The sequence below is a fragment of the Phacochoerus africanus genome, chromosome 6, assembly GCF_016906955.1.
Source record: "Phacochoerus africanus isolate WHEZ1 chromosome 6, ROS_Pafr_v1, whole genome shotgun sequence".
Lineage (NCBI taxonomy): Eukaryota > Metazoa > Chordata > Mammalia > Artiodactyla > Suidae > Phacochoerus > Phacochoerus africanus.
In genome coordinates this window covers 63764922-63791400 of record NC_062549.1, presented here as the reverse complement: position 1 = coordinate 63791400, position 26479 = coordinate 63764922, and the positions used below count along the sequence as shown (strand labels likewise).

Here is a 26479-nt window from a genome sequence, read left to right as displayed (position 1 = left end):
GTATACATATATAAGTACTACAGTGCATAATATCAGACAAATAGGAATTCCTGCCATGAATCTAGGAACCATGAGGTTGCAGGTTCGATCCCTGGCCTTGCTCAGTGGATTAAGGATCTGGCATTGCTGTGGCTGTGGTGTAGGGTGGCAGCTGTAGCTCTGATTAGACCCCTAGCCTGGGAACCTCCATATGCCACGGGTGCAGCCCTAAAAAAAAGACAAAAAAATAAAAATCAGACAAATGCAAATCACTGTTATTATCATCATCAACATTCTTTTTTTGGGGGGGAGCTACACCTGAAGCATGTGGAAGTTCCCATGCCAGGGATCGCACCCTCACCACAGCAGTGACAATGCCAGATCCTTAACCATTAGGCCACCAGGGAACTCCATATCATCAATATTCTTTAATGCAAATATTCTTGTGTTCATATTATGTAACAAAGTAAACTCAGAAAATGAGGTGTTATATAAAAGTTATATAACTTATAAGAATTAACACAAAAATACATCAAAAAAGAATAATAGGAGTTCCTATCGTGGCTCAGCACTTAGTGAACCTGACCAGTGGGGACACAGGTTCAATCCCTGGCCTCTCTCAGTGAGTTGAGGATTCTGCGTTGCCATGAGCTGTGGTGTAGGCTGGCAGTTACAGCTCCAACTGGACCCCTAGCCTGGGAACCTCCATATGCTGTGGGTATGGCCCTGGAAAAGACAAAAAAAAAAAAAAGAAATGATCAACACCATTTATCAACCAAATCAAGGAACTACAGTACACATAATTGACTTAAACCTTGGGTCTGATCTGAACTTGGTTCACCTACTTAAAGAAACAGAGTATAAAGTTAAAATTATACTATAGCATGTTCCCCGATGTCATCATAACTTGAAATTTTATCCAATAAAGAAAAGCATTCCTATTAGAAAAGGAATTCAAAGATCCATTTGAAATGGATCCTTGGGCCAAATAAGTTCCTTCTAAACAGTTACACTTAAAATTTTCAAATTCAAAATCTGTATGTTAGCAAAATATTGAACAGATATCAAAGAAAACACAGAAAAGTCTTTCATAAGTTCATCTAGAGCCAGGCAGACCCATATGGACTAGTAAACCTGAAACATCTCTTCTTCAGATAAATTAAGTAGGCACCATCTAGTCCAGAAGCTGTATCTAAAATCATGCAGTTTCCACATTTTGAAGAGTTTATTCTTAGTATTTCCAATATATACATTCATCAAGCTCTATGATTTTATTCTGACAAGTATTATTTCAATAATAGTTTAGGAATTAATGTACATTCTCCATATTAAAATATTCTCAACTTTTAAAGATATAAAATGTATCATGTACCTGCTGGAAAATCTGGGCCACTTCTTTGCAATATCCAAATATACTTGATAACAAAACTAAAATCATACAGACATTTATAGTATATGAATTCTGAAGTAAAAAAAGTGAAAGACAGTTAGTTATGAAGGATATAAAATAAAAACAACAATTTAAACTTCTTCATAGTTTTCACTATTAAATTTTTATCTTTTTTCTTTTGTTTCACTTCTGTGTTCTATCCTTTTTTTTTTTTTTTGCTTTAAGCAGAAAATTAGTATGATGCCAATATACAAACAACACATGTATTTCATAATGTCCTTATTAAGAGAGGTTCAAAAATTGCCAATGGAATTCTAAAGGAATTCGAATCTGGAGACCTGTATAATTTTTTTAAACTAAGGTAAAATACACATAACAAAATTTGCCATTTAAAGATGTTTACACTTTTACACATACATTTACATTTTTAAACGTACAATTCTGCAGCATTAAGTACATTCATAATGTTACGCAATTATCACCACTATCGAGTTCCCTGACTTTTTCATCATCTCCAGATGGAAATTCTGTCCCCCTGCTAATATCACTCTCCTCTCCCCACAATCCCTGACAACCAGAAATCTGCTTCCCTGGATACCTGTTTTAAAGTTTTATACTTCAGCATTCAAGCTAGCCTCTCATACATGTCAGTTCCTCCGAGGTTAATTTATAAGCTTACTTATTGACCTATTTATTTATATTCCCTGTCATTTGACAAAGGATTTTAGGAGGAACTGCTACCATATATGAATTCTGTGGGCTATTGGTATTAATCAAAGTCTTGATACTTCTGATTTATTATCTGGTTAGTATTCTGATGGGAAAAAAAAACCACAATTTTGAAAATCCTTAATATTAAAAAGGCGATATATAAAAACCAATTGAAAATACCTTGGTGTCTAATATTTCTGAATGGTCACTAGTTTCATTGATGATTCCAGTTGAGTTGAAAGCCATACCTGGTCGGATACTGATCACAAGAAAGGTCATAGGCAGGAGGCCAAGACAGTATGATCCCAAGTTCATGACATGGGCTCTAAACCCATAAGCCCACCTACAAAACATAGGCAAGCCACAACTGAGTCATCTCAAGCACAAATATTTACTCAAGATACCTGCAGAAAGAGTAGTGATAATCTCTCTCAAAAAAGGATTTGGTAAATTCACTGAACCTTGAAACCAAGAAGATCTTGGAATTTACCTTTTTCATTTTTAGAAAAGGAATTGCAACTTCCCAGGACATTATGACTCACTTAAAAAAATCTCTCACCAAGTAGTGGAAGAAACTTTAGCTCGTATCTTCTGACTTCAAGTTCAGTGCCCTTCCAGGGATATGCAAGTCACTTCATTGTCTACTAAACTGTGGGACCCAGGACTGCTTCTTCATGTTTTATATAACAATTCCCACACCAAAAAATATTGCATTTAATGCCAAAGATAAATAATATCAACATTTTCATTCTAAAATTTGCCTTTGACTTATTTCACTTTCAAGATGTAAAACATTAAAGTGGGGCAGAGGGAGTGGGATGGACTGGGAGTGTGGAATTAGTGGATGCAAACCATTACATTTAGAATGGATAAGCAATGAGGTCCTGCCGTATAGCACAGGGAACTATATCCAATCTCTTGGGATAGAACATGATGGAAAATAATATAAAGGAATGTGTATGTGTGTGTGTGTGTATATATATATATCACTTTCCTGTACAGCAGAAATTGGCACAACATTGTAAAGCAACTATAATAAAAAAGTAATAAAACATAAAATATTAAGATACCACTAAGCAGAAATATTTAGAAGACATTTAATAAATTTAATAAGGGCACTGTTAAAAAGAAACATCACTTAATACCCACCATTTCATAAGTAAATATTCTTTACACACAGGGTGGTTTAGAAGCTCTATGCGGTTATGCTGTACCATCGCCTGAGAGATAAAGAAAGATCAATAAAAATACAATCACATTAAACTATTATCAACTAAGTTTTTTATTTGCTGGTTTTATAACTTTATTTTGATATGATAAAAACAATGCCTGGTTATTTTAGAAAATTTGAAAAATCAAAAGTTATATCAAGAGTATATTTTAGGAGTTTCCCTTGTGGCTCAGCAGTAACAAACCTGATTAGTATCCATGAGGACGCAGGTTTGATCCCTGGCCTCACTCAGTGGGATCTGGTATTGCTGTGAGCTGTACTGTAGCTAGGATTCCACATTGCTGTGGCTGTGGCAGCTGCAGATCCTATTTGACCTCTAGCCTGGGAACTTCCATATGCCATAGGCTACCCTAAAAAGCAAAATAATAATAATAATAAAATATTTTAAGGAGTTCCCTTTGTGGCTCAGCAGATTAAAAACATAACTAGTATCCATAAGGATGTGGGTTTGATCCCTGGCCTTGCTCAGTGGGTTAAGGATCCAGCATTGTTGCAAGTTGCAGTGTAGGTCACAGATGCAGCTCAGATCCAGTATAGCTGTGGTATAGGCCAGCAGCTGCAGCTCTGATTCGATCCCTAGCCCAGGAGTTTCCATATACCACAGGTGTGGCCCTATAAAGAAAAAAAAAAAAATATATATATATATATATTTTTTTAAACCACAAGCTAGAGAGAAGCATTTTATACAGATGTTAAAATGCTTTGCATAGAGAAGATGTGAACATAAAGCTGGCAGTGACAACCTTATGGGCATAAAATCCACATGACCCTGCTTCCTTCACACTCCAAGTACTCAGGAAGCCTTCTAGACTTCACTTTGGGTGATGATTGATACCACAGTCTACACCAAAGCTTCCATGTAGGAAAATGAAGTCACTTAAAGTGAAAGTTCTTCATTGGTCTAGACCAGTGCTGTCCAATAGAACTTTCGCAGTGTTGGAAATGTTCTATATCTCACCTGTTTAGCCCGAGAGCTAGAAACCACATAGGCTCCCATGTGCTTGAAATGTGGCTACCGCAAATGAAGAAATGGATTTTAACTTCATTGTAATTAATTTTAATTGAAAGAGTCATAGGTGGTTCCATGACTATATTATATTAGAACAGACCTAGGTCCTTGACTATAATGTGCAAGTCCAACCTTCAAATACCTTTTCTTTGGCATGCACAGGAGTTTCTGTACAGCCAACATTTATACAAATGTGGGCTGCCATTCCGCATGGCCAAAAAAAATCTGTAGAAACTAGTAGCTGCTGTCCTTTCAGACAGGAGCCCACCTGTTTGGTACCTGTTTTCTCTGCAGCTACTTGAGTTTGAGACCCCTGGCTTAGACGAAGTAAGCCCTCTGCTTGGCTTTCATTGCCTCATCTGCTAGAAATGGAAAAGCACTCTTTGGAATAAAAGCTGGCTTGGAGCCAGTCTCTTGGGAAACATGTGGGTCCAAACTGGGAGTTTAGAGCCTGCTTTCAGATTGAGTTCCCTCTTCCAGAAGAATCTAAGAGCTTCTGAGAGGTAAGAGTTTACCATGGAGCCCAGTGGTTGGATGAACTTGGAATCTGACTGTAGAATGTCACTGGCTGCCTTTTGCTGTGGTTTCGACTGCTGGAAACTTTTAAATATGTATGTCTGTATTGAGGTGGGTGGAGGTGGGGGCATATGCTGATGGTCAGCCTGTGTTGTCCATGGTTTATTGGATTCTGAGTTGGGCAAATTTAACATGACCGTTGGAACTGAAGTAATCAAGAGTATAGAACTTTAAGAGGACCAAATTAGAGCAATTGTAGGAAATTATTTCTTTAGTAAAAAAAGAAAAAAAAAAAGAGTTAGCCCACATGGCAGACATAGACATAAAATTATAAATCTGCAATTCTCTCTAGGCTCCTTCCTGGAAGTATCAAACCCAAATATTACAGAACCCGTGTAGAAACTACCTGGATAAGGAAAACACTGGACTTACATTGAGGGTTGAAAGAGGCTCATATGTCACATCTTGTACAAGTGCTACTTTTTTGGTGAATTCTAATGGACATTGAAGATATCTGAAATTATACTCAATCTGTAGAAGACACAATTTTTAAAAGTTATAGTCTCGCCAAGACCCCAAAGGTAGTTCTTAAGAGGTCAAATATTCTGCTGAAAATTAAGTGATTCAAAGAAAGTGAAGTCATTTCATCTGAAGAGAAGTAAAACAAGTCATTCTATATTCGTGTCAAAAAATAAATGTCCTGGGCTATTTGATTGCTTTTTAACTCAGAGTTATGGAAAAAGATGAATTTTCAAAAGACCATTTCCATCTTTCAGAATTTCATTCTTTAGGCAATATTACCCAGGAAAATGAAAAGACTAGAAACACCCCTAAATAATGCCAAACAATTAAAATATTGGGAGAGGAGTTCCCATTGTTGTTCAGCAGGTTAAGAACCTGACGTAGTGTCTGTGAGGATGCATGCTGGGTCTCTGGCCTTGCTCAGGGGGTTAAGGATCAGGCATTGTCACAAGCTGCCACGTGTGTCACTGATGTGGCTCGGATCCAGGGTTGCCGTGGCTGTGCCTGTGGTGTAGGCCTGCAGCTGCAGCTCCAATTCAACCCTTAACCTGGGAATTTCCATATGCTGCAGGTACAGCCCTAAAAATAAAAATAAAATAAAATAAACTATTAGGAAGAAACTGAAGAACAAAGGAAAAACTCTCACACGAGTCAATAATACAATAATAGAACAAATGAACATAATTACCATCTTGTGAAATTGCAGAACTCTAGTAACATTTTTAATATTCTTTAAAGAATTTTAATAAAATAAACTTTAAATTGTTATGATAAAAGAATCTTACGTGGTAGTCTGGGGAGGACTTGTCTTCTGTAGAGGGCATCATGCAGAAATCTAAAAGTACCTTTGAGAGAGAAAAAAACAGCTAAAATATTGATCAAGAGACTAGACAAGAAACAGGATTTGATTCCATTTCTAAAATACCACCAAGATAGCCCTTCCCCTCCCTTTGCTCCTGCCCCTCAAAGATAAACTATAATCTATGTCATTCAGGAACAAAGTCTAAAATATAAAGTGTTACAAGTACCACTGCACACCTTGAAATACTAGGTAACTCAGAAACATATCATAGACTTGAGAATGAAATTGAATTTACAGAAATATTCCAATGGTTCTAAGACTCGATGTCTTTCTGGGCTCCTAGAAATATATCGATGATGAATGATTCCTCTGCTCAGCATCTTCCACTGATAACTTCCTGTTCCTTCATCAAGATCTTTCAGCTGAGGAGTTCCCGTCGTGGCGCAGTGGTTAACGAATCCGACTAGGAACCATGAGGTTGCGGGTTCGGTCCCTGGCCTTGCTCAGTGGGTTGACGATCCGGCGTTGTCGTGAGCTGTGGTGTAGGTTGCAGACGCAGCTCAGATCCCGCGTTGCTGTGGCTCTGGCGTAGGCCGGTGGCTACAGCTCTGATTCAACCCCTAGCCTGGGAACCTCCATATGCCGCGGGAGCAGCCCAAAGAAATAGCAAAAAGAAAAAAAAAAAAAGATCTTTCAACTGAGCCCTGAGGTCTTCCCATGGCCTAGGTAGGTCTCCTCTCCTGTATCACTCGGGCCTGGGGTGCTATGTTTGTGGATGTGGACACAAAGCCTCAGGGGACCCCATCTGTGTGCCCCTTGGAGTTCCTGAGGCATCTGGTTGACCTTGCCTACAGGATGCATGGGGCTGGACAGCACCCTGGAGGAGAGAAACAGGGAACTGAGCCCAGCTGGGAGGGCACTTCTATCCTGGCTGGTCTCAAGCACCAGAGGGACTTAAAAATTTCAAGAAAATCTCTGTTGGTAACCAGGTAGCAGTTTTGGGGGATCATAACAGACCTCATGAAAAATAAAGCCAAGACGAGTCAGTAGTGCTGTGCAAGGTAGAAACAGAGGGGCAGGCATGGTTGTTAAAATCAGCACAGGCAAAGTGAAGGCACTGCCACCTGGAGACAGGGATGTAGTGGGAGAGGGATTGTGTAAGTTACTCAAATGTGTGATGTAAGGCTAATGAAAAGACTTAATTCTCCCTACTTAAAAATACATTCACAATACTAAAATAATACTAAGTCCTTAGAACTAACTAGAAAATACAGAGTCACATGAAGGAGAAATGAAAAACCAATCCCATACTTGTGATCATTCTTATTAACATTTTGGTATAATTTCCTTTCTATGTTCCATATGTAAATATTTTTAACATATATTTGATACCATTATGCTGCAGGAAACGGCACTGCATGTAAACCTGTCTATACTTCTGATTATTCATTAGGACAGATTCCAACAACTGGAATTACTGAGTGAGAAAGTCTGAGATCGCTTTCAATCCAGAATACTTATATGCTCTTTAACAAGATTTTTTTTTCTTTTCTTTCTTTCCTTTTTTTTTTAGGGCCTCAGGTGCAGCATATGGAAGTTCCCAGGCTAGGTGATCTAATTGGAGCTAGAGCTGCCGGCCTAAACCACAGCCACAGCAACACTGGATCCAAGCCATGTCTGTGACCATCAGAGCCATGTCTGTGACCTACACCACAGCTCACAGCAACGCCAGATCCTTAACCCACTGAGAGGGGTCAGGGATTGCACCTGCATCCTCATGGATACTAGTTGGGTTTATTTCCACTGAGCCACAATGGGAACTCCCTTTGATAAGATCTATGCACCTAAAATGCTGATCTATTAGAGATCCTTTGTGTTTCCAAACACATTTTAAAATATTTTGTTCTAGTTCTGTGAAAAATGCCATTGGTAATTTGATAGGGATTGCATTGAATCGGTAGATTGCCTTGAGTATCGTAGTCATTTTGACGATCTCAATTCTTACAATCCAAGAGCATGGTATATCTTTCCATCTCTTTGTGTCATCTTTGATTTCTTTCATCAGCGTCTTATAGTTTTCAGAGTACAGGTCTTTTGCCTCTCTAGGTAGGTGTGGGAAAAAAATAAAATAAAATGCTCATCTATGAACTGGCCTGGCTCCAATTTCCATCAGACATCCTAAAGAAAAAATGCACATAAAGCACTTAGCACATACTGAGTGTTCAATGAGTAAATAAAAATATTAGTAGTAGTAGTCGTCATCCTAATAACCACATAAGGAGTATGAAAATAGCAGGATGCAGTAGGATAGTTAAGTAGCCAATCACTATCCCAAAGAGCTTTTACATTTTACCTCTAATTTTTGTAATCACCTTGCAAGATCTGAACAGCATCACTGTTTTAGAAACAGAGAAAATGAGAAATGATGCGCAGAGAGGTGAAATGACCCACCTAAAGCAGCAGAGCAAGAGGCAGACCCAGGACTCAACCTCAGGGCCACCAGGCTGCAAATCTGGCCCCCTAACCTCTGTGTCACTATGTCTCACTGCCTCCTCCAGGATTTGAATATATTTTCCCCTCTACATGACATTTGAATTCATTCCTTTTTTCGATTGTTCTATATCTGTCTCAATCCTCAAATCCCAGCTTTCCCAGGAGGTCTTTTATCTGCATCCTTCAACACCCACGTGCCCAACCGTTCATGCGTATTTGACTTGGACTTGGCATCCAGTCATGTGCTGGGTGTGTGTTTCATCCAGCACAGCCACACATTCAGAGGCCCACAGAAGCCGGGCAAGTAGTGGCAATGAATGAACTGTGGCTAATGAACTAAGAGCTCCTTCCCACTGTTCTTGAAATATTGGCTCTCCTTGTGCTGGTTTTTATCTTCACAGTCTGGGCAGGGGCATAGAGAGAGAACATCTTTCTCTACTGCAAGGAAAGGAATTGCACAGGAAAGAGAAGACATGACAGCCAACACTGGGCATGAGAGCTGAGGATCCAAAAGGAAGAGCTGGGGTCTGTCAAATGAGAGAGCACTTCCCCCAACTAAAGGAGGCAGCTGCCACTCAGCCCCAGGATTCCTGCCTATCACCAGATCTCCTGATTTTTTTTTTTTTTTTGTCTTGTCCTTTTGCCTGTTCTTGAGCTGCTCCTGAGGCATACGGAGGTTCCCAGGCCAGGGGTCTAATTGGAGCTGTAGCCACTGGCCTACGCCAGAGCCACAGCAATGCCAGACCCAAGCCACATCTGCAATCTATACCACAGCTCATGGCAACGCCGGATCATTAACCCACTGAGCAAGGCCAGGGCTCAAACCCGCAACCTCATGGTTCCTAGTCGGATTCATGAACCACTGCGCCACGACGGGAACTCCGTGATCTCCTGATTTTTCTTTTAATTAGAATATAGTTTATTTATAGTGTTGTATCAATTTCTGTTGTACAGCATAATGACCCAGTCATACACACACACATATATATATATTTTTTTCTCATACTCCTGATTTTTATGGGAAGTTAAACATCTGCATCTTTAAGGGAAGCATCTTGCTTTTAAATGTTCACAACTAATAAATGCAAATTGGAAACAATAATATACATGCCACTCCCCTCGCCCAGCCCCCCTCACCCCCATCTAGTGGTTTCTGCTCTAGCTTTGGATTGTTTGAAGAAAAGATCTCTTTGACATATTTTCCTATATTGCACATAAACACTGATAGGATTTTTTAATCAAAGTTAGGTCCTTCTCAAATACTTGTTGGCTAAATTCCCTTAAAATCTATATAAAACTAGAAGCAACTTTATTTAAAGACAAAAAGTACTAGGATTTAGGTTGTGATTACAACACTAAATCCTCACATTTTATTATATGTCAAGCATGTACACAGAAGAAGTTTTGTTTTGAGAGCTTACTTTCATGCATTCAGGCAGATATTCTACCATTTCCATGACTGGACATCTATTGCTTGGAGAATAATGACTAAACGTCATCAGACATTCTTCCCATCTATAAAAAATAATAATAATAAAATACAATTCTTAATCCTCTGATCTGCTCAACAACAAAGCTACTAGTTCAAATTCAAGATTACATCTTTAGGAGAAACTGAATTAATTCCGGTGTAATCAATATGTGAACCAGGATCAATCCAAGAGAGTCTTCGTCCATTCATGGGAATTAGAAATGTAGGAAAATTCCAAGATGACGGCTATAATCACTGTTCTGTCTCTATCCAAGTGCCTTCTCAAGAAGGCAGGTTTTTACCTCATTTTCCTCCTGAAGTCATGAAATGGATTGTATTTTCAGATCTGGTCATGCTAGGTAGAGCTTCTCACGTTCACATAAAAACAACAGCAACACAGTGCTGGGCACATGATACTTAACATGATACTTTCACCCAGGTATACATCATGTATTGAGTTAAACTAATTAAACTATAAAATAGCATGTATCCAATACATTCATATCCATAGGTCATGACAGAATAGTGCAGATTTGCCCCTTTCTTATGGCTGTCCCATTGGACAGGATAAGAAGGTATTTATGATGCCAAGAGTGAAATAAATCTACGACAAGAAGTAAAAAGAGCCCACTTATGGCCAAGATCCTATCTTTGTAACAGGAGGCTCATTCTCAAAACTACCCAAATGTTCTGTTAACCCTTTCAGTAAACTCCATCTAGAGTATATGCACATTCAAAAAAAAAAACTTGGGGCTACACACTTGCGTTGACTAGTGTTTCCAAGGAATGACAGGCAGGGGGTCTGGAGACTGCCCATGCTCCCAGGCACGGGTCTGGTCTGCTCAGATAAGACACTGTTCACCACGGTGTCCACTCCTGGGTGACACTGGGCCCTTGTGCATCTCTATCTGCAATTACATGCACTAGTTTATGTTTGAGACAGTGGCAAACTACCCTCCAACTTCATCATTAAAACTCCTTAGAGTATGGTTTAAAAACCCACTACCGGAGTTCCTGTCGTGGCACAGTGGTTAACGAATCCGACTAGGAACCATGAGGTTGCGGGTTCGATTCCTGGCCTTGCTCAGTGGGTTAAGGATCCAGTGTTGCCATGAGCTGTGGTGTAGACTGCAGACGCAGCTCAGATCCCGCGTTGCTGTGGCTCTGGCATAGGCCAGTGGCTACGGCTCCAATTAGACCCCTAGCCTGAGAACCTCCACATGCTGCGGGAGTGGCCCTAAAAAGACAAAAAAAACAAAAAACAAAAAACCCCACTACCATAAAAGATTACATGTTAAAAGAAATTTCATATGATGGTACTGGTAAAAACACGGATTTGCCCTAAGGAATATTTTCACCAACATCCAGTTTGGGGGGTTTCTGTTGCCAGGGGAGTGTCAGCTAAGTCCAGGTAGTGCAGGGCAGAGTTTGCCTGACAATGGCCATGGTGCCATACACTATCCATGTCTGAACCCTGTGAGCCTCACAAGAGTGCTATGAAGGTGGTCTGTGCTCCCATGATTTAGAAGTGCAAATGCAAGATCAGAGAGGTTAAGCAACATGTCTGTTGTCACCCAAAGAGTTCGTTAAAAATTATATTTAAACAATTAGCATTAAAAAATTGTTTTTAAATTTTATGGCAATACAGTGGCATACAGAAGTTCCCAGGCCAGGGATTGTATCTGGGCCACAGTTTCGACCTATGTCATAGGTATAGCAACACCATGTCCTTTAACCCACTACTCTGGGCTGAGAATCAAACTCACACCTCCACGGCAACCCAAGCCACTGCAGTGGGATTTTTAACCCACTGGGCCACAATGGGAACTCCTAAAATACTGATTGGCTTTTTGGATCTGTCTCCTAAAGCAAAGGGAATAAAAGCAAAAATAAAGAAATGGAACCTAATGAAACAAAAGCATTTGCACAGCCAAGGAAACCAGCAACAAAACAAAAAGATAATCTATTGAATGGGAGAAAACATTTGCAAATGATATGACTGATAAGCACATATAAACATCTCATACAACTCAACATCAAAAAAACAACCTGGACATAAGACCTCTATAGACATTTTCCCAAAGAAGGTGTGCAGATAGCCATCAGGCACTTAAAAAGATGCTCAACATTGGTAATTATCAGAGAAATGCAAATCAAAACCACAATGAGAATATCACCTCATATGTGTCAGAATGGCTATTATCAAAAAGAACACAAATTACGAATGTTATTTTTGTACACTGTTGGTGGGAATGTAAATTGGTGCAGCCAATGTGGAAAACAGCATGGAGGCTCCTCAAAGAGTAAAAATAGATATGACCCAGCAATTCCACTCCTGGAAATATATCCAAAGAAAACAAAAACACTAACATGAAAAGACATGTGTATCCCAATGTTCATAGTAGCATTATTTACAATTACCAAGATATGGAAGCAACCTGAGAGTCCATCAACAGATGAATGGATAAAGAGGATGTGATACACACACACACACACACACACACACACACACACACACACACACACACACACAGGAATACTACTCAGTCATGAAAAAGAATGGAATTTTGTCATTTGCGACAACATGGATAGACTTGGAGGGTGTTATCCTAAGTGAAATAAGTCAGACAGAGAAACATAAGCACTGCATGATAGCACTTAGATGTGGGATCTAAAAAATAAACTAGTGAATATAGCAAAAGTGAAAGAGATTCACAGATATAGAGAACAGACTAGTGGTTACCAGTGGGGAAAAGGGAGGGAGGAGGGGCAAGATAAGGGTAGGGAATTAAAGAGGTACAAGCTACTATGCATCAACTAAATAAACTACAAGGATGTATTGTACAACAAAGGGAATATAGCCTACATCTAAAAAGAAACATATAGGAGTTCCCTTTGTAGCTCAGTGGTAATGAACCTGACTAGTATCCATGAGGACGTGGGTTTGATCCCTTGCTGTGAGCAGTGGTGTAGGTCGCACTGCATTACTTCTGGTTCTTAACCCGCTGAGCCACAATGGGAACTCCACAAATATTTTATAATGACAATAACTGGAATATAAACTTCACAAATTATGAATTACTATGTTGCACACCTGAAATTTATATAATATAGTACAGCCACTATGCCTCCATTTAAAAGAAAGAGAAAGGGAAAAATAAAATGTTGATTGACAGCTGACACCTTTATTCTTTTTCTCTTTCTGCCTCCTTTTGGGTTTGAATAACCTCTGATGCCAGAGGACACCAAAGGATGGTGGGAGGGCTGGCCACGTACCTTTTGTTCCGGATGGTGGTGAGAACCACCTCCTTTCGCTTATTGTGAATTGCCACGTGCAGGAAGGAGGCCCGCTGCTTGTTCAGGATGATGTTGGCGTCGTAGCTCAGGAGCAAGGCGACAGCTTTGGCATGGCCCTCCCTTGCCGCAAAGTGAAGTGCAGTGTTCTTTTGGGGAAAAGAGAACACGGAACATTTGGTGACAATGGCTACCCATCCTTTGGCTATTTTACTGTTTTGTTTCACTGTTGAACGGCTTAAAAGAGATTATTGACGAAACTAACCATCTAAGACCAAATACATACAATGTAAAACTGGTGTTTGGAATCAAGCTTCAAGATAACAAGTTTATGGTACAAGTTGTGTATGGGTGGGGGTGAGGAGAGGGCAGTGTCTGTGTGTGCATATATGAATTCCAAGTGGTTTGTTTTGCTTATTTCTTGAAGTGGGGCTATTCCATCAGGACAAAATACAAGCTTTCTGGGTAAGGATGCTGGGATGAAAAAAAGAGGAAAAGACTTCTGGGAGATTAATCATCTAGTAGAGAAGTGGTTTCCAGAGTCTAAGTTTTCACAGGCTTGTCATGTCTTTTTTTTTAAATCACAGATTTCTGTAAGGTTGTTACTCTTTAGTTTGGTCACATAAAGACAGTTTGAAAAGCAATGACAATCTATCTCCATCACTTTATGGAAGAATGTGCATTTCAATACTCTCTCCAAAAAGGGAGAAAGAACATCATAGCAGAATAAAGGAAATCTTTTTGAGTCAAATACACTTCGTTTTAGGGAAAACTTAACCCCCACCTTTTTCATTTCCCTCAGTTCACCAAAGAATGGTCAAAGTTTTATCCCCCATCCCCATGGGGCTGTGGACAGGCCTCCGCGAGACTGAACCCACCCACCCCTTGGTATCGTCTCCTTATTCTGTTCCCCTTCAACTCATTAAGTGTCTGTGTAGTAAGAACCCAGTGAAAGGCTATGAATGGGGCAAGGAAAGGAAGAGGGTGGCCAAGGAGGTTTCTTGCAATATTGGGAGTTTCTTCTATGCCAAGATTTGGGGTGGGTGTGAGGAACACAGTACGTACCCCTTCGTCATCTAGCCGATCTGTGCACTTCATATTAGTGTCAAGAATGACCTTCATGGTCTGAGTGTACCCTCCCAAGGAGGCATGATGCAGAGCAGTCCAGCCATTGTGGTCACTGGTCAAGAGTTAAGAAAAAACGTGTACATTCACTGAACAGATGCAAGTGGGAGGGGTGCCACCCATTTGAAAGGTGGGTCTGGAGACCAAGAACAAATGCAAATCTGAGATGGCTGAGTTCCAGCCACTAAATAATGTCCTATATATTTATAAAAGATGAGCTAATTTCAAGCCTATTTGGATAAAGCCAGTTAAAAGGTACAAGCTCCCGGTTATTAGATAAATAAAGGATGTAAATTACATGATATATGTAAGTACCATGGCTGTAATGTTTTAAATGAAAGTTAACAGAGTAAATCCTGGAGTTCCCATCGTGGCTCAGTGGAAATGAATCTGACGACGCAGGTTCTATCCCTGGCCTCTCTCAGTGTGTTAAGGATCCGGCATTGCCATGAGCTGTAGTATAGGTCACAGACACAGCTCGGATCTGGCATTGCTATGGCTGTGGTGTAGGCCAGTGACTACAGCTCTGATTTGACCCCTAGGCTTGGATCCTCCATATGCCTCAGGTGCAGCCCTAAAAAGACAAAACAAACAAACAAACAAACAAACCAGAATAAATCCTGAGTTCTCATCACAAGGAAAGAATTTTTTTCCTTTTTTTTTGTATCTGTATGAAAGTAGATATTCATTAAACTTACAGTGGTAATCTTTCCATGATGCATGAAAGTTGAATAACTATGCTGTACATGTTACAGTGTCAATTATATCTCAGTAAAATCAAAGGGAAATTAATAAATAAAAGCATATAAACACATTAAGAGTTCAGGTCTGAAGAGTTCTTTCCTCTTGTGCTTTCGATGATGCTTTAGAAAATGTTTGTCCTTTGTCACAGCAGTTCAAGCTGTAAGTACAGTGAAGGTTTGACTTTTTTCCAAGCTAGAAAAAAGGTGTGGTATCCCATCACAAATTAATTTCAGGGCCAGTGAGCAACTGTTTTAGGGTGTAAAAGCCACCTCGCTATTTTGGTTATGATGTAATTAGGCAACACCGATCAGGCCTGGGTCCACTCGTTCACTTCTCAGCTGCATCACTGCTTGGCTGGGATCAGTACTCTGATAGAGAAATGTGTTTTTAAATGTTAGCCTAATGAGTTTTTTGCTACCACCTTGCTGAAATTAGAAATTAGCTCTGCTTGAAATTAGAAATTAACTCTGTAAAACTTTTCTGGGTTTTCTTTTTCTTTCTTTTTTCTTTTTTCTTTTTTTTTTACAAAGATGTCATTTAAGGTGCCACCTTTTATTATACTTAATTATTTCAATCTGGTTTTGTTCCTTGTGCCAGATTTCCTATAAGTATAATGAAGTTCAGGAAGTTTTTGTCTCATGTTGTAATTTAAAGGGAGCATTTTATGTCCATCATTCATCAGATTGACTGAAAAAGTAGAGTCTTCAATGTGTGTGGTGTGTCTGGGCACAGCTTTATATCTGCATAGGCAGATGACAACATGACGAAAGAAAATAAGAGGAGTTCTATTTTGAAGGTTCTAGAAACACCTCCACACAAAGCCATTTAATCTGTGACCTTGAATAAGGGCATCAACCCTATAAACCTCAATGTTTTCATTTGTCATCGGGAATAACACTGACTTCCCTTTCAAAATTTGAGAAGTCATACCTGTTTTCAGTATTAAGTAAGATGGGTAAAAATACTTAATGAGATAGAAAGTTAAATATCATAATTAAAAATAAAATAGAAAAACAGCCTAAAAATGGCTAATAACAAAGGATATATAAATATATATGTATAACCTCACCTGAGAAATAATGCACCTTTCTTCAGAAGAAGTTGAACCACTTTATCATGCCCGTTTTTTGCAGCCAGGTGCAGAGGAGTCATTCCGTGAAGGTCACCTTCATTCAAAAGTCTCGTGTCACTCATGTCTTGCAAGAGCCTCTGACAAGTATTGATACGCCCATAGCTTGAAAAAAAATACGTTTCCTATTTTCAAAGCAAATATTAAACGGAAAGGAGACATGCTGGTATGTCACTGAAACTGACCCTTACCTGGCTGCAAAATGCAGGGGTGATTTCTTATCTTTGTTTTTGGAATGAATGGACACATTGAAGTCAAGTAAGTTATTTACAGAGACGGGGACCCCTTGTCTACACGCGTAGTGTAGAGGTGTGGACCCGTCATTGTCTTCATCCATCACCAGCTCTTTAATATGTTGCATCTAGGGGAAAAAATTCGTATTCTAAATGGAACTCTGCTACAATGCTAATACAATGTTTCTCAAACATATTTTCCAAGGGCCAATATGTACACCTTGAGGGTAGAAATGTAAACACCCTAAAGGGTATCTGAATAAAATAAATATGGGTGATGGTGCAGGCCCTGTCTGTCTCTAATGCACATTACCATATTAAGATTCTGAGAAACTAAGAGTAGGAAGTGCATTGAACACTTTTAACCCAGTGCTTTCCAAATGTCTTTGACCTTGAGACAACCCCCTCATCCCTCCCTTCACTTAACACTTTAGCCCTTAACTTAACCTTAAACTTAACCCCTAACACTTAATAGCTTCATGCTAATGTATTCTGTTAGGCAAAAGGGATGAGGTGTTAGAATTAGGGTCACTTTATCTTTTATATGTATATTAAATAAAAAGCAACAGCAAATGAGCAGCTTAATCTAGAAACATTTTATTTTTTAAACATTCAAATATATATTTTTGATTCTTTATCTAAGACACTGACTACATTAAAACTGTTTATTACAAAAATAAGATGCACTTCAGATACACCTAATAATCATTCAATAAGCATTAGCAAATATAAATATGGAAATAATGTTTTCAGCCTGTCAACAAGCATGTTGAGTAGTTTTTCTTAATGATGATGGAGTGTGGCTAATTCACTCATGTAGTTGGCTTTTCCATTGATATGCAATTTGTAATAGGTCAGAGTGAAGGAAAGTCAATTTATTATAAAGGAGGATATATGGCAACCATGTATAACTTGGAAAACTTATCCCAATGTAATTTATTATCAATTGTAAATAAATATTCAAATATAGCATCTTCACTTAAAAACAAATTTTAAATTCCAGAATCAGCCTTCAAAATAATAAAAATCATAATAAACAAAATCACTTTACTCTCAATCTAACTCAGTTTATGGAAATCTACATATATGTATTACCTGCAAAAACTCAGGTCGCAAATTTTTTAATCCATACGGTTGTTGTACAGTCAAATGCAAAAAATTACGTCCAAGATGATCTTTTATGCCTACACGGGCACCTAAAAAAGAACAACATAAATATAACATCTATTTATTTATTTAAAGCATGGCCTAAGGTGGATTTTTTTTTGTCTTTTTGTCTTTTTTGTTGTTGTTGTTGTTGTTGCTATTTCTTGGGCCGCTCCCGCAGCATATGGAGGTTCCCAGGCTAGGGGTCGAATCGGAGCTGTAGCCACCAGCCTACGCCAGAGCCACAGCAACACGGGATCCGAGCCGCGTCTGCAACCTACACCACAGCTCACTGGCAACGCCGGATCGTTAACCCACTGAGCAAGGGCAGGGACCGAACCCGCAACCTCATGGTTCCTAGTCAGATTCGTTAACCACTGCGCCACGACGGGAACTCCTAAGGTGGATTTTTGATTTAAGGAAAAAAAAAGATTTTTGACTTAAAACTTGGAGTTCCCATCGTGGCTCAGCAGAAATGAATCTGACTAGCGTCCATGAGGATGCAGGTTAGATCCCTGGCTTCGCTCAGTGGGTTCAGGAACCAGCGTTACCAAGAGCTGTGGTGTAGGTCACAGATGCAGCTCAGATCCTATATTGCTGTGGCTGTGGTATAGGCTCGTCATGGCAGCTCTGATTTTACCCCTAGCCTGGGAACTTCCATATGCTGCATGTGTGGCCCTAAAAAGACAAAAAAAAAGAAAAAGAAAAAGAAAAACCCTGCCAATCCTTAAATTACAAAAATCTTTATTTAGGTAAGAAAACTAAACATATTTTTAATGTATTTACCTTATGGTGTGCGTAGGTGTGTAAGGGGATGGAGAATGTGTGATTTATAACAATAATTAATATATGAGGTCTCACATTTTAAACAGGCAATATAAATATAAAGAGATAGATCAAAAGAGAAGAGGAATGGGTAACTTTTCTTTGTTATCATAGTGGGTTAGTATCTAAAATGGGATGTTACAGTACCTACATCATGTAGGATTGATTGACTGAGAGAATGTAGATAAAATGTCCAGCAAAATGCCTGGAGTATAATTCCCTTAAAAATGTTATCTATTAATGCTCCTTTTTTTTTTTTTTTTTTTTGGCCGCACCTGCAGCATGGGGATATTCCCGGACCAAGGATCAAACTCGTACCACAGAAGCAACCCAAGCCACTATGACAATGCCAGATCCTTACCCCTCGTGCCACAGAAGAACTCCCTATTATTGTTCTTACATGATCTTTTCAAGTACTGCTCCCTACTTGCTGAAAATCACCCAAGACCTGGGAAGTATTCCATTTATCTTTGTATTCACAGCACCTGGCCCAAAGCCTGGCTCACAATAAATGGATACTAAATGTTTGACCACACTAAGTAGTAGTCTAAAGGCCTGGCTCAGCCCATCTTCGTACCTTTAGAGAGAAGCAAATTGACAATATTCCAGGAAGCGGAAGCGGTGGCTAAGATAAGTGGAGAACGTCCTTCAGAATCTGTGCTATCAATATCTGCTCCCTAAAATAAAACAAGTCATTTAATAAAGAGCTTATGAACAGGCAAATCAGCTTCCATTACAATCTATAAGTTGTGTATTCATTAGGATACAGTGTCCAAAATATGGTCAGCACTCAAGCATATAATTTCTTGAATTTCCCTATAAGGCATACAATATATGAATCAAAGGGGAAAAAAATCAAGGCATTCTTTTATAACTTCAACAACAAAAATTCTTCTACATGTTATCTGTTGACTGAGATCTGGCAATAGATCTATCTTATTGCTGAAATCATAAAAATAAAAATTTTGATCTCTAGTACTAGTTTAGTTCCCACTAAAAAGATTTTTAAATATGGATGATAAAAAAAATCTTAGTTTATTGTGCTTGTAATTCTAATGCATTCACAAGAAATTGTTCACTTCCATCGCCAAGACAGTGGGTCCTGGGAGCTCTCATCACAGGAAAAAAAAATTTTCGTAAGCTTGAATGGTGACAGATGGTAGCTAGATTTGCTGTGGTGATCATTTTTCAATGTACACAAATATTGAATCACTATGCTGTACACTTGAAACAAACATAAGGATGTATGTCAACTATAACTTAATAAAAAGAGAAACTACCTACTTTTAAAAAACTACTTCATCTGAAATTGATGAGCTGAAATCATTGAATTGAAATCATTCTAATTCTAAAGTAACATTTTCACCAAATATTTAAGAGAATTTTCATTTAACAACTCACATCTCATAGATATATATTTTAATGACTAAGTCAATATTTACTGTTACATGCTATAGTTATAATATTTGCTGGGACAAGAAACAAAAGCTTTTTAAGAGTTCATGCAAAGAATTCTATCTTTTGGACAGTGTGATAAACGTAGCTTAAACCCCAATTATAGACATGACCCTGCTCTTTTGGGATCCACTGAATACAGATGACCATGGCAGCAGTATCCCTTTCAGAGCATGGTGGTGGTCAGTGAGGTCCTGCCACAGTCTTCTTGCCAGGTGAAGAGATGGCTGCATTTGCAGGAAACCGTGCATGACAAAACTATGGTATATAATGAGTCTTCCCAGGATTCTTCTATGTAAATATGACAATTTCAATAGTTGCTATTGACAACAAATACATGTGAAATACTATAAGTGGGACAACATTCGTTACTGATATGGTGGGGCTCGAATAAATACATAGACTTTATAGACTCATCTGGGCAAAGGGCTTACTAAAATTTAATTCAGAAGCCAATTGATGCCACTTCTAAGGGTGAAAAAGATCTTATGCTTTCACTTGTAACAAACCTTGGACAATATTTTTAATTCTTCATTTTTCTTTCTTTTTTTTTCCTTTCTTTTTGCCATTTCTTGGGCTGCTCCCGTGGCATATGGAGGTTCCCAGGCTAGGGGTCTAATTGGAGCTGTAGCCGCTGGTCTACGCTACAGCTACAGCAATGTGGGATCCAAGCCGCGTCTGCAACCTACACCACAGCTCATGGCAACACTGGATCCTTAACCCACTGAGCAAGGCCCGCGACCTCATGGTTCCTAGTTGGATTCATTAACCACTGCGCCACAACAGGAACTCTAATTCTTCATTTTTCATTGTTTGAGAACTGGCACCTGAGGCAGCTGGGATAGAGGATTATAATGGGAGGTGAAGGTCACGTGTGCTTCCTGTCCTGCTTCCACCTCAAAGCCACTTGTGCTGAAGAAGGGTCAGCAGAGCGCCAAGCCTGACGGTCTCTTGAGACCAGTTCATGGAAGAGCTTTCCTTGCCATGGAGCTACCCACTCCCCACACTAAAAGTACACTCTGGTACTTCCCGCTTCCTGGAAATGAGGTTTGGCCAATATATACAGTCAAACAAAATGCACTCTATTTGTGAATATTGTGAAGGTAGCAATCATCTTTTTCCCCCTCTGATTCTATTGAGGTATAACTGACATACAGGACTATGCAAGCTTAAAGTGTATGGCATAATAATTTGACATATCACATAATGATTATCACAGTAAGGTTACTGAACATTCGTCACCTCAGATACAATTTTTTGCAAATGTATTAAGCACCTTTTCGTAGGCTTTTTGCAAGAAATTAAAATTTGGCTTTTTTAAAAAATTCATAGTTTGTAATTATGTGATTTTTCAGCTGTAAATGGTAATAAAAAATCAATATGTCAATGGAATAGTTACCATTGAAATTAAGTAGTCTGCTAGTTCATGGTGATCAAATAATGAGGCTCTGCAAAAAGAGAATTATAAGCATATAAGGAACAACTAATATAAATATATAAAATAAAGTTACTATGTTCAGAATGTGGACTTAAAAATCACTTAATAACATGATAAGGGGGAGGGAGTGGGATGGACTGGGAGTTTGGGGTTAGCAGATGCAAACAATTACATTTAGAATGGATGAGCAGGAGTTCCCGTCGTGGAGCAGTGGTTAACGAATCCGACTAGGAACCATGAGGTGGTAGGTTCGGTCCTGCCCTTGCTCAGTGGGTTAACGATCCGGCGTTGCCATGACCTGTGGTGTAGGTTGCAGAGGCGGCTCGGATCTTGCGTTGCTGTGGCTCTGGCATAGGCTGGTGGCTACAGCTCTGATTAGACCCCTAGCCTCCATGTGCTGCAGGAGCGGCCCAAGAAATGGCAAAAAGACAAAAAAAAAAAAAAAAAGAATGGATGAGCAATGAGGTCCTACTGTACAGCACAGGTAATTATTATCCAGTCTCTTGGGACAGAACATGATGGAAGATAATATGAGGAAAAGAATGTATACATATGTATCACTGGGTCACTTTGCTGTACAGCAGAAATCAGGCGCAACATTATAAATCAACTCTAGTAAAAAAAAAACGTGAAAATGAAAAGTAACATGATAAAATACTATTTTTTTTTTGCGATTTCTTGGGCCGCTCCCGCTGCATATGGAGGTTCCCAGGCTAGGGGTCGAATCAGAGCTATAGCCACAGGCCTACACCAGAGCCACAGCAACGCAGGATCTGAGCCGAGTCTGCAACCTACACCACAGCTCATGGCAATGCCAGATCCTTAACCCACTGAGCAAGGGCAGGGACCGAACCCGCAACCTCATGGTTCCTAGTCGGATTCGTTAACCACTGAGCAATGATGGGAACTCCGCCACGACGGAAACTCCCCATGATAAAATACTAAAGAATTAATAACCTTTCAAAATCTATAACTGATTCTGATTAGGGTAACTTTTCAAAGAATAATAGAGAAAGATCAAATACATCAAAAGATTTTCATCTTTTTTTTTTTTTGGTCTTTTTTTTTTGCCATTTCTAGGGCCGCTCCTGAGGCATATGGAAGTTCCCAGGCTAGGGGTCAAATCAGAGCTGTAGCTGCCAGCCTACACCAGAGCCACAGCAACGCGGGATCCGAGCAGCATCTGCAACCTACACCACAGCTCACGGCAACTCCGGATCCTTAACCCACTGAGCAAGGCCAGGGATCGAACCCGAAACCTCATGGTTCCTAGTCGGCTTTGTTAACCACTGAGCCATAATGGGAACTCCTCTTCTTCATCTTTCCTACTTTCTCTATGTAAAATCATCATGAAGTTCTGAAGTGAAGAGTGAAATCTGTTCTGAGAGCTTAAAATAAAAGACTAAGGAACTGACTGTTACCCTTGTAACTATGAAGAATAACAACAGTTGCATGCAAGGTGCGCATAAAATTCATCTGCAGGGTTCAACATGCCCCCTTTTTGGCAAAAGTTAACAAGCAGTGTTGGTTTTCCTAAAGTTTTATGAAGCCAAAAAAATGATGGGGAGAATTGAAGTCAGTTGGTACCATCTCATAACCAGCCATAAGGCTGTATAAAAGCATCACCATAACAAATGCAACACTAATGATTTAAAAATTTATGTTTCCTACTGGAAATCTTGTTTCTTCATTCCTATTCATGATTATCTGAGCTTTTCTTAACCTTCTGTGTATGAATCTCAGACTCAGCTTGCCAGTTTTCATCCCCAATTCACAAGAGGTTGCATTATAAATTATATTAAATGTATTTGGTAATTTTAGGAAATAAATAATAATATTTATTTGATTCACTCATTCTATATCTTTTCAGTCGAGAGCTTTGCTACTCGTGGGCTGCAGACCGCTGAGATCTTTGCACTACTGTATTCAAAGCAATGGTAGCCTAAAGAATAAACTTTCCTTTGAAGCTAAAGATAAACTCAAGATAAATTCACTGGCTATTAGAAGGGTATTCCAGGATATTCACAGATCAGTATCAGGTTCATCAGAATTGGACCGAAATGGCTCCAGAAATCTTCGGCCAAACCAAGTTGAATATGTCCAGCTGATCTCTCAGCTAAGGATAGATTCTTTGGTCAGGTAGTTGGGTCTGTAATCCTAAAATCATTCCTTCTTATGCACATTTGTATATTAAAGCCCTAATTTTGTTTTGCTAATGTGCACATTCATACCTCATCTTCCCAGTAGAGCCAGATCTTGTGTCAGGTGCTAGAATTTCTTTTTCTTCAAGGGATATGGTGGGTTTCTTGGTCCAGTTATCTAGTGAGACTATCTCAGCTCTTTTCTGTCATTTGAGGATTGCAGGTGTGTGTGTGTGTGTGTGTGTGTGTGAGAGAGAGAGAGAGAGAGACAGACAGACAGACAGACAGAAAGACAGAGAGAGACAGAGAAGGCTTGTCTGAGCCACCTCTTTCACTCATACAGGTAGGGAACATTCAGTCTTGTCTTCCCCAAGAACTGAACTCAGTCTACACTGCCTGTTTCCTGTCCTAGAAGCTAGTAAAGCCTACAGTTTCAGAGGCTTTTCTCTGATGTGTCTTTCTGTTAAATTCAACAAAAGTATTTATTTTCTTTGGAGCTTGGCTCTCAATCCCTAAAGATACACATGTGTCCTGAGAACATTTATGTGTAATTGTGGGTCTAAGTGGAAATGGACATAGAGTAGGACAAGTGGACCTTCCGTGTTTATCTGCCTCATTACCTTCACTGAAAATGAGGATAGGACACACAAGAGGAACCAGAACAGATTAGAAAGGGCTTAAAAAGCCATGTATGTTGACCTCCTGAGCATGTAGGAAATGTATCTTGAGCCTAGAAGCCCTAGTCTAAGAGTTGATCCAGAATATTCCACTGGAGGTGTTATCCTATGAACATCTACTTAACATTCTACTCTATTCCAGGGGAACATAGAGATTCCAGTTGAACCATAGGATCTTGGTTATCTCTGCTCTTTTCTTTTGAACCACAAAAGAAACCTACTTGCTACTGTAAGTGCTAACTTTTCCTTGCAGGGTATAATTAAGGACATGAAGACTAAAAATCTGTCTGCAGAAGGATAGATAGGAGACTTGCCTGTGAAGCAGCGTTTCCTGATTTCCATCCATGGCGTTAATAATATCCTGGCTGCCCGAATAGGATGATACCATCAGTTTAACAATCTCGGTGGCTCCCTGGGTGGCCGCAAAATGAAGGGCAGTGCACTTCCCTTTCTGTAAAGAGTTTTGATATCAGCATCAATCAATACTGAAGCCCCAATTTCAGGATCACACCTAAACAGTTGTTTTTCTCCCCAGGCCAATGAAATCAAGGAATATGCAATTTTTAAATTTTACTTATTTATTTTTATTTTGTTTTTTTTTTTTGAGGGCCGCACCCTCGGAATATGGAGGTTCCCAGGCTAGGGGTCCAATTGGAGCTGTAGCTGCCGGCCAATGCCAGAGCCACAGCAACGCCAGATCCGAGCTGTGTCTGTGACCTACACCACTGCTCACGGCAACACTGGATCCTTAACCCACTGAGCGAGGCCAGGGATCAAACCCACAACCTCATGGTTCCTAGTCAGATTCGTTTCCACTGCGCCATGATGGGAACTCCTTGATTTATTTATTTTTTTTGGGGGGGTGTACCTGTAGCATATGGAAATTCCCAGGCTAAGGGTCAAGTCCCTTAATCTAGGCACTTCATGAGTTACCTGGCATTTCTCCACTTGAGGTTTCTGACCCAAAACAGAGAGACAAGTCACACACTAGGTCTGAGCTTCAATTTCACTGATGCCAGTGATGTCATTCATTGAAATTTCTGTATCTCTGATTGGCCCTTTCTCCCTCCCTTCCTTCCTTTCTTCCTTTCTTTTTAGCTTTTTAGGGCCACACTCATGGCATATGGAAGTTTCCAGGCTGGGGTCAAATTGGAGCTGCAGCTGCTGGCCTACCTCACAGCCACAGCAACACCAGATCTGAGCCTCATCTATGACCCACACCACAGCTGATGGCAATGCCAGATCCTTAACTCACTGAGCGAGGCCAGGGATCGAACCCATATCCTCATGGATACTAGTTGGGTTCCTTACCACTGAGCCACAATGGGAACTCCTAAGGAATATGGAATTTAAGATGGTGAACAGTAATCAGATTCAGCTATCAAAAGGCAGCAGTATGAAAACCATAACTAGCAATTTTCCTTCCTTGCCACCTGACAGCTCTTGACAGCCCTGTCAGTGCTTTTGACAACAGTGTCATTATCTTTACTATATCTGTATTTGTGTTTACAATTGTCTTCATAGCTCTCGAAATTCTTTAGATAGATTAAAATTTGGGAGAACCTCTTGTTCTGCTTCTGCATGAACAGCAGGAAATAATATTATTTCAATCTAAATTAAATGTCAAAGAGCTGTCAAGCATTTTGGCAAACAACGTATGACAACTCTACAGTCAAAGTATTGAGGAGGGAGTGCCCGTCATGGCGCAGCGGAAATGAATCCAACTGGGAACCACAAGGTTGCAAGTTCGATCCCTGGCCTCACACAGTAGGTTAAGGATCTGGCATTGCTGTGAGCTGTGGTGTAGGTCACAGATGTGACTCGGATCCCGAGTTGCTGTGGCTGTGGTGTAGGCAGCAGCTATAGCTCCAATTTGACCCCTATAGACTGGGAACTTCCATATGCCAGAGGTGTGGCCCTAAAAAGCCAAAAAAAAAAAGGGTATTGGGGAGAATATGAACCGTTACCTCCATCAGATCCAACTGGGCACCATTGTCCAGGCACATTTTAATCATTTCCAAGTCACCGCTTTGAACAGCCATGTGGAGAGGGCTGACTTTCCTGTTGTTCACAAAGTTGATGTGAGCTACTCTGCTGTACCCATTCTCTTCACCTGTAGGAGAAAATAAAATTCAACATCATACATAT

General features: G+C 39.7%; 1 protein-coding gene across 2 annotated transcripts in view; it reads right to left on the bottom strand.

Annotated features, from left to right (window-relative positions):
• Window positions 1–26479, bottom strand: part of TRPA1 (transient receptor potential cation channel subfamily A member 1) — a 51228-nt gene that overhangs the window by 10592 nt on the left and 14157 nt on the right. For both annotated transcript variants that reach the window (XM_047783762.1, XM_047783763.1), the window contains exons 6-20: window positions 26299–26444; window positions 24646–24782; window positions 21475–21523; window positions 19198–19297; window positions 17745–17845; window positions 16608–16777; window positions 16357–16521; window positions 14484–14598; window positions 13401–13567; window positions 10075–10168; window positions 6144–6203; window positions 5269–5367; window positions 3230–3300; window positions 2261–2423; window positions 1352–1441 (exon numbers count right to left, since the gene is read on the bottom strand). In XM_047783762.1, the coding sequence (XP_047639718.1) occupies window positions 1352–1441; window positions 2261–2423; window positions 3230–3300; window positions 5269–5367; window positions 6144–6203; window positions 10075–10168; window positions 13401–13567; window positions 14484–14598; window positions 16357–16521; window positions 16608–16777; window positions 17745–17845; window positions 19198–19297; window positions 21475–21523; window positions 24646–24782; window positions 26299–26444 (1727 nt within the window). The remainder of the gene's footprint in view (window positions 1–1351; window positions 1442–2260; window positions 2424–3229; window positions 3301–5268; window positions 5368–6143; window positions 6204–10074; window positions 10169–13400; window positions 13568–14483; window positions 14599–16356; window positions 16522–16607; window positions 16778–17744; window positions 17846–19197; window positions 19298–21474; window positions 21524–24645; window positions 24783–26298; window positions 26445–26479) is intronic.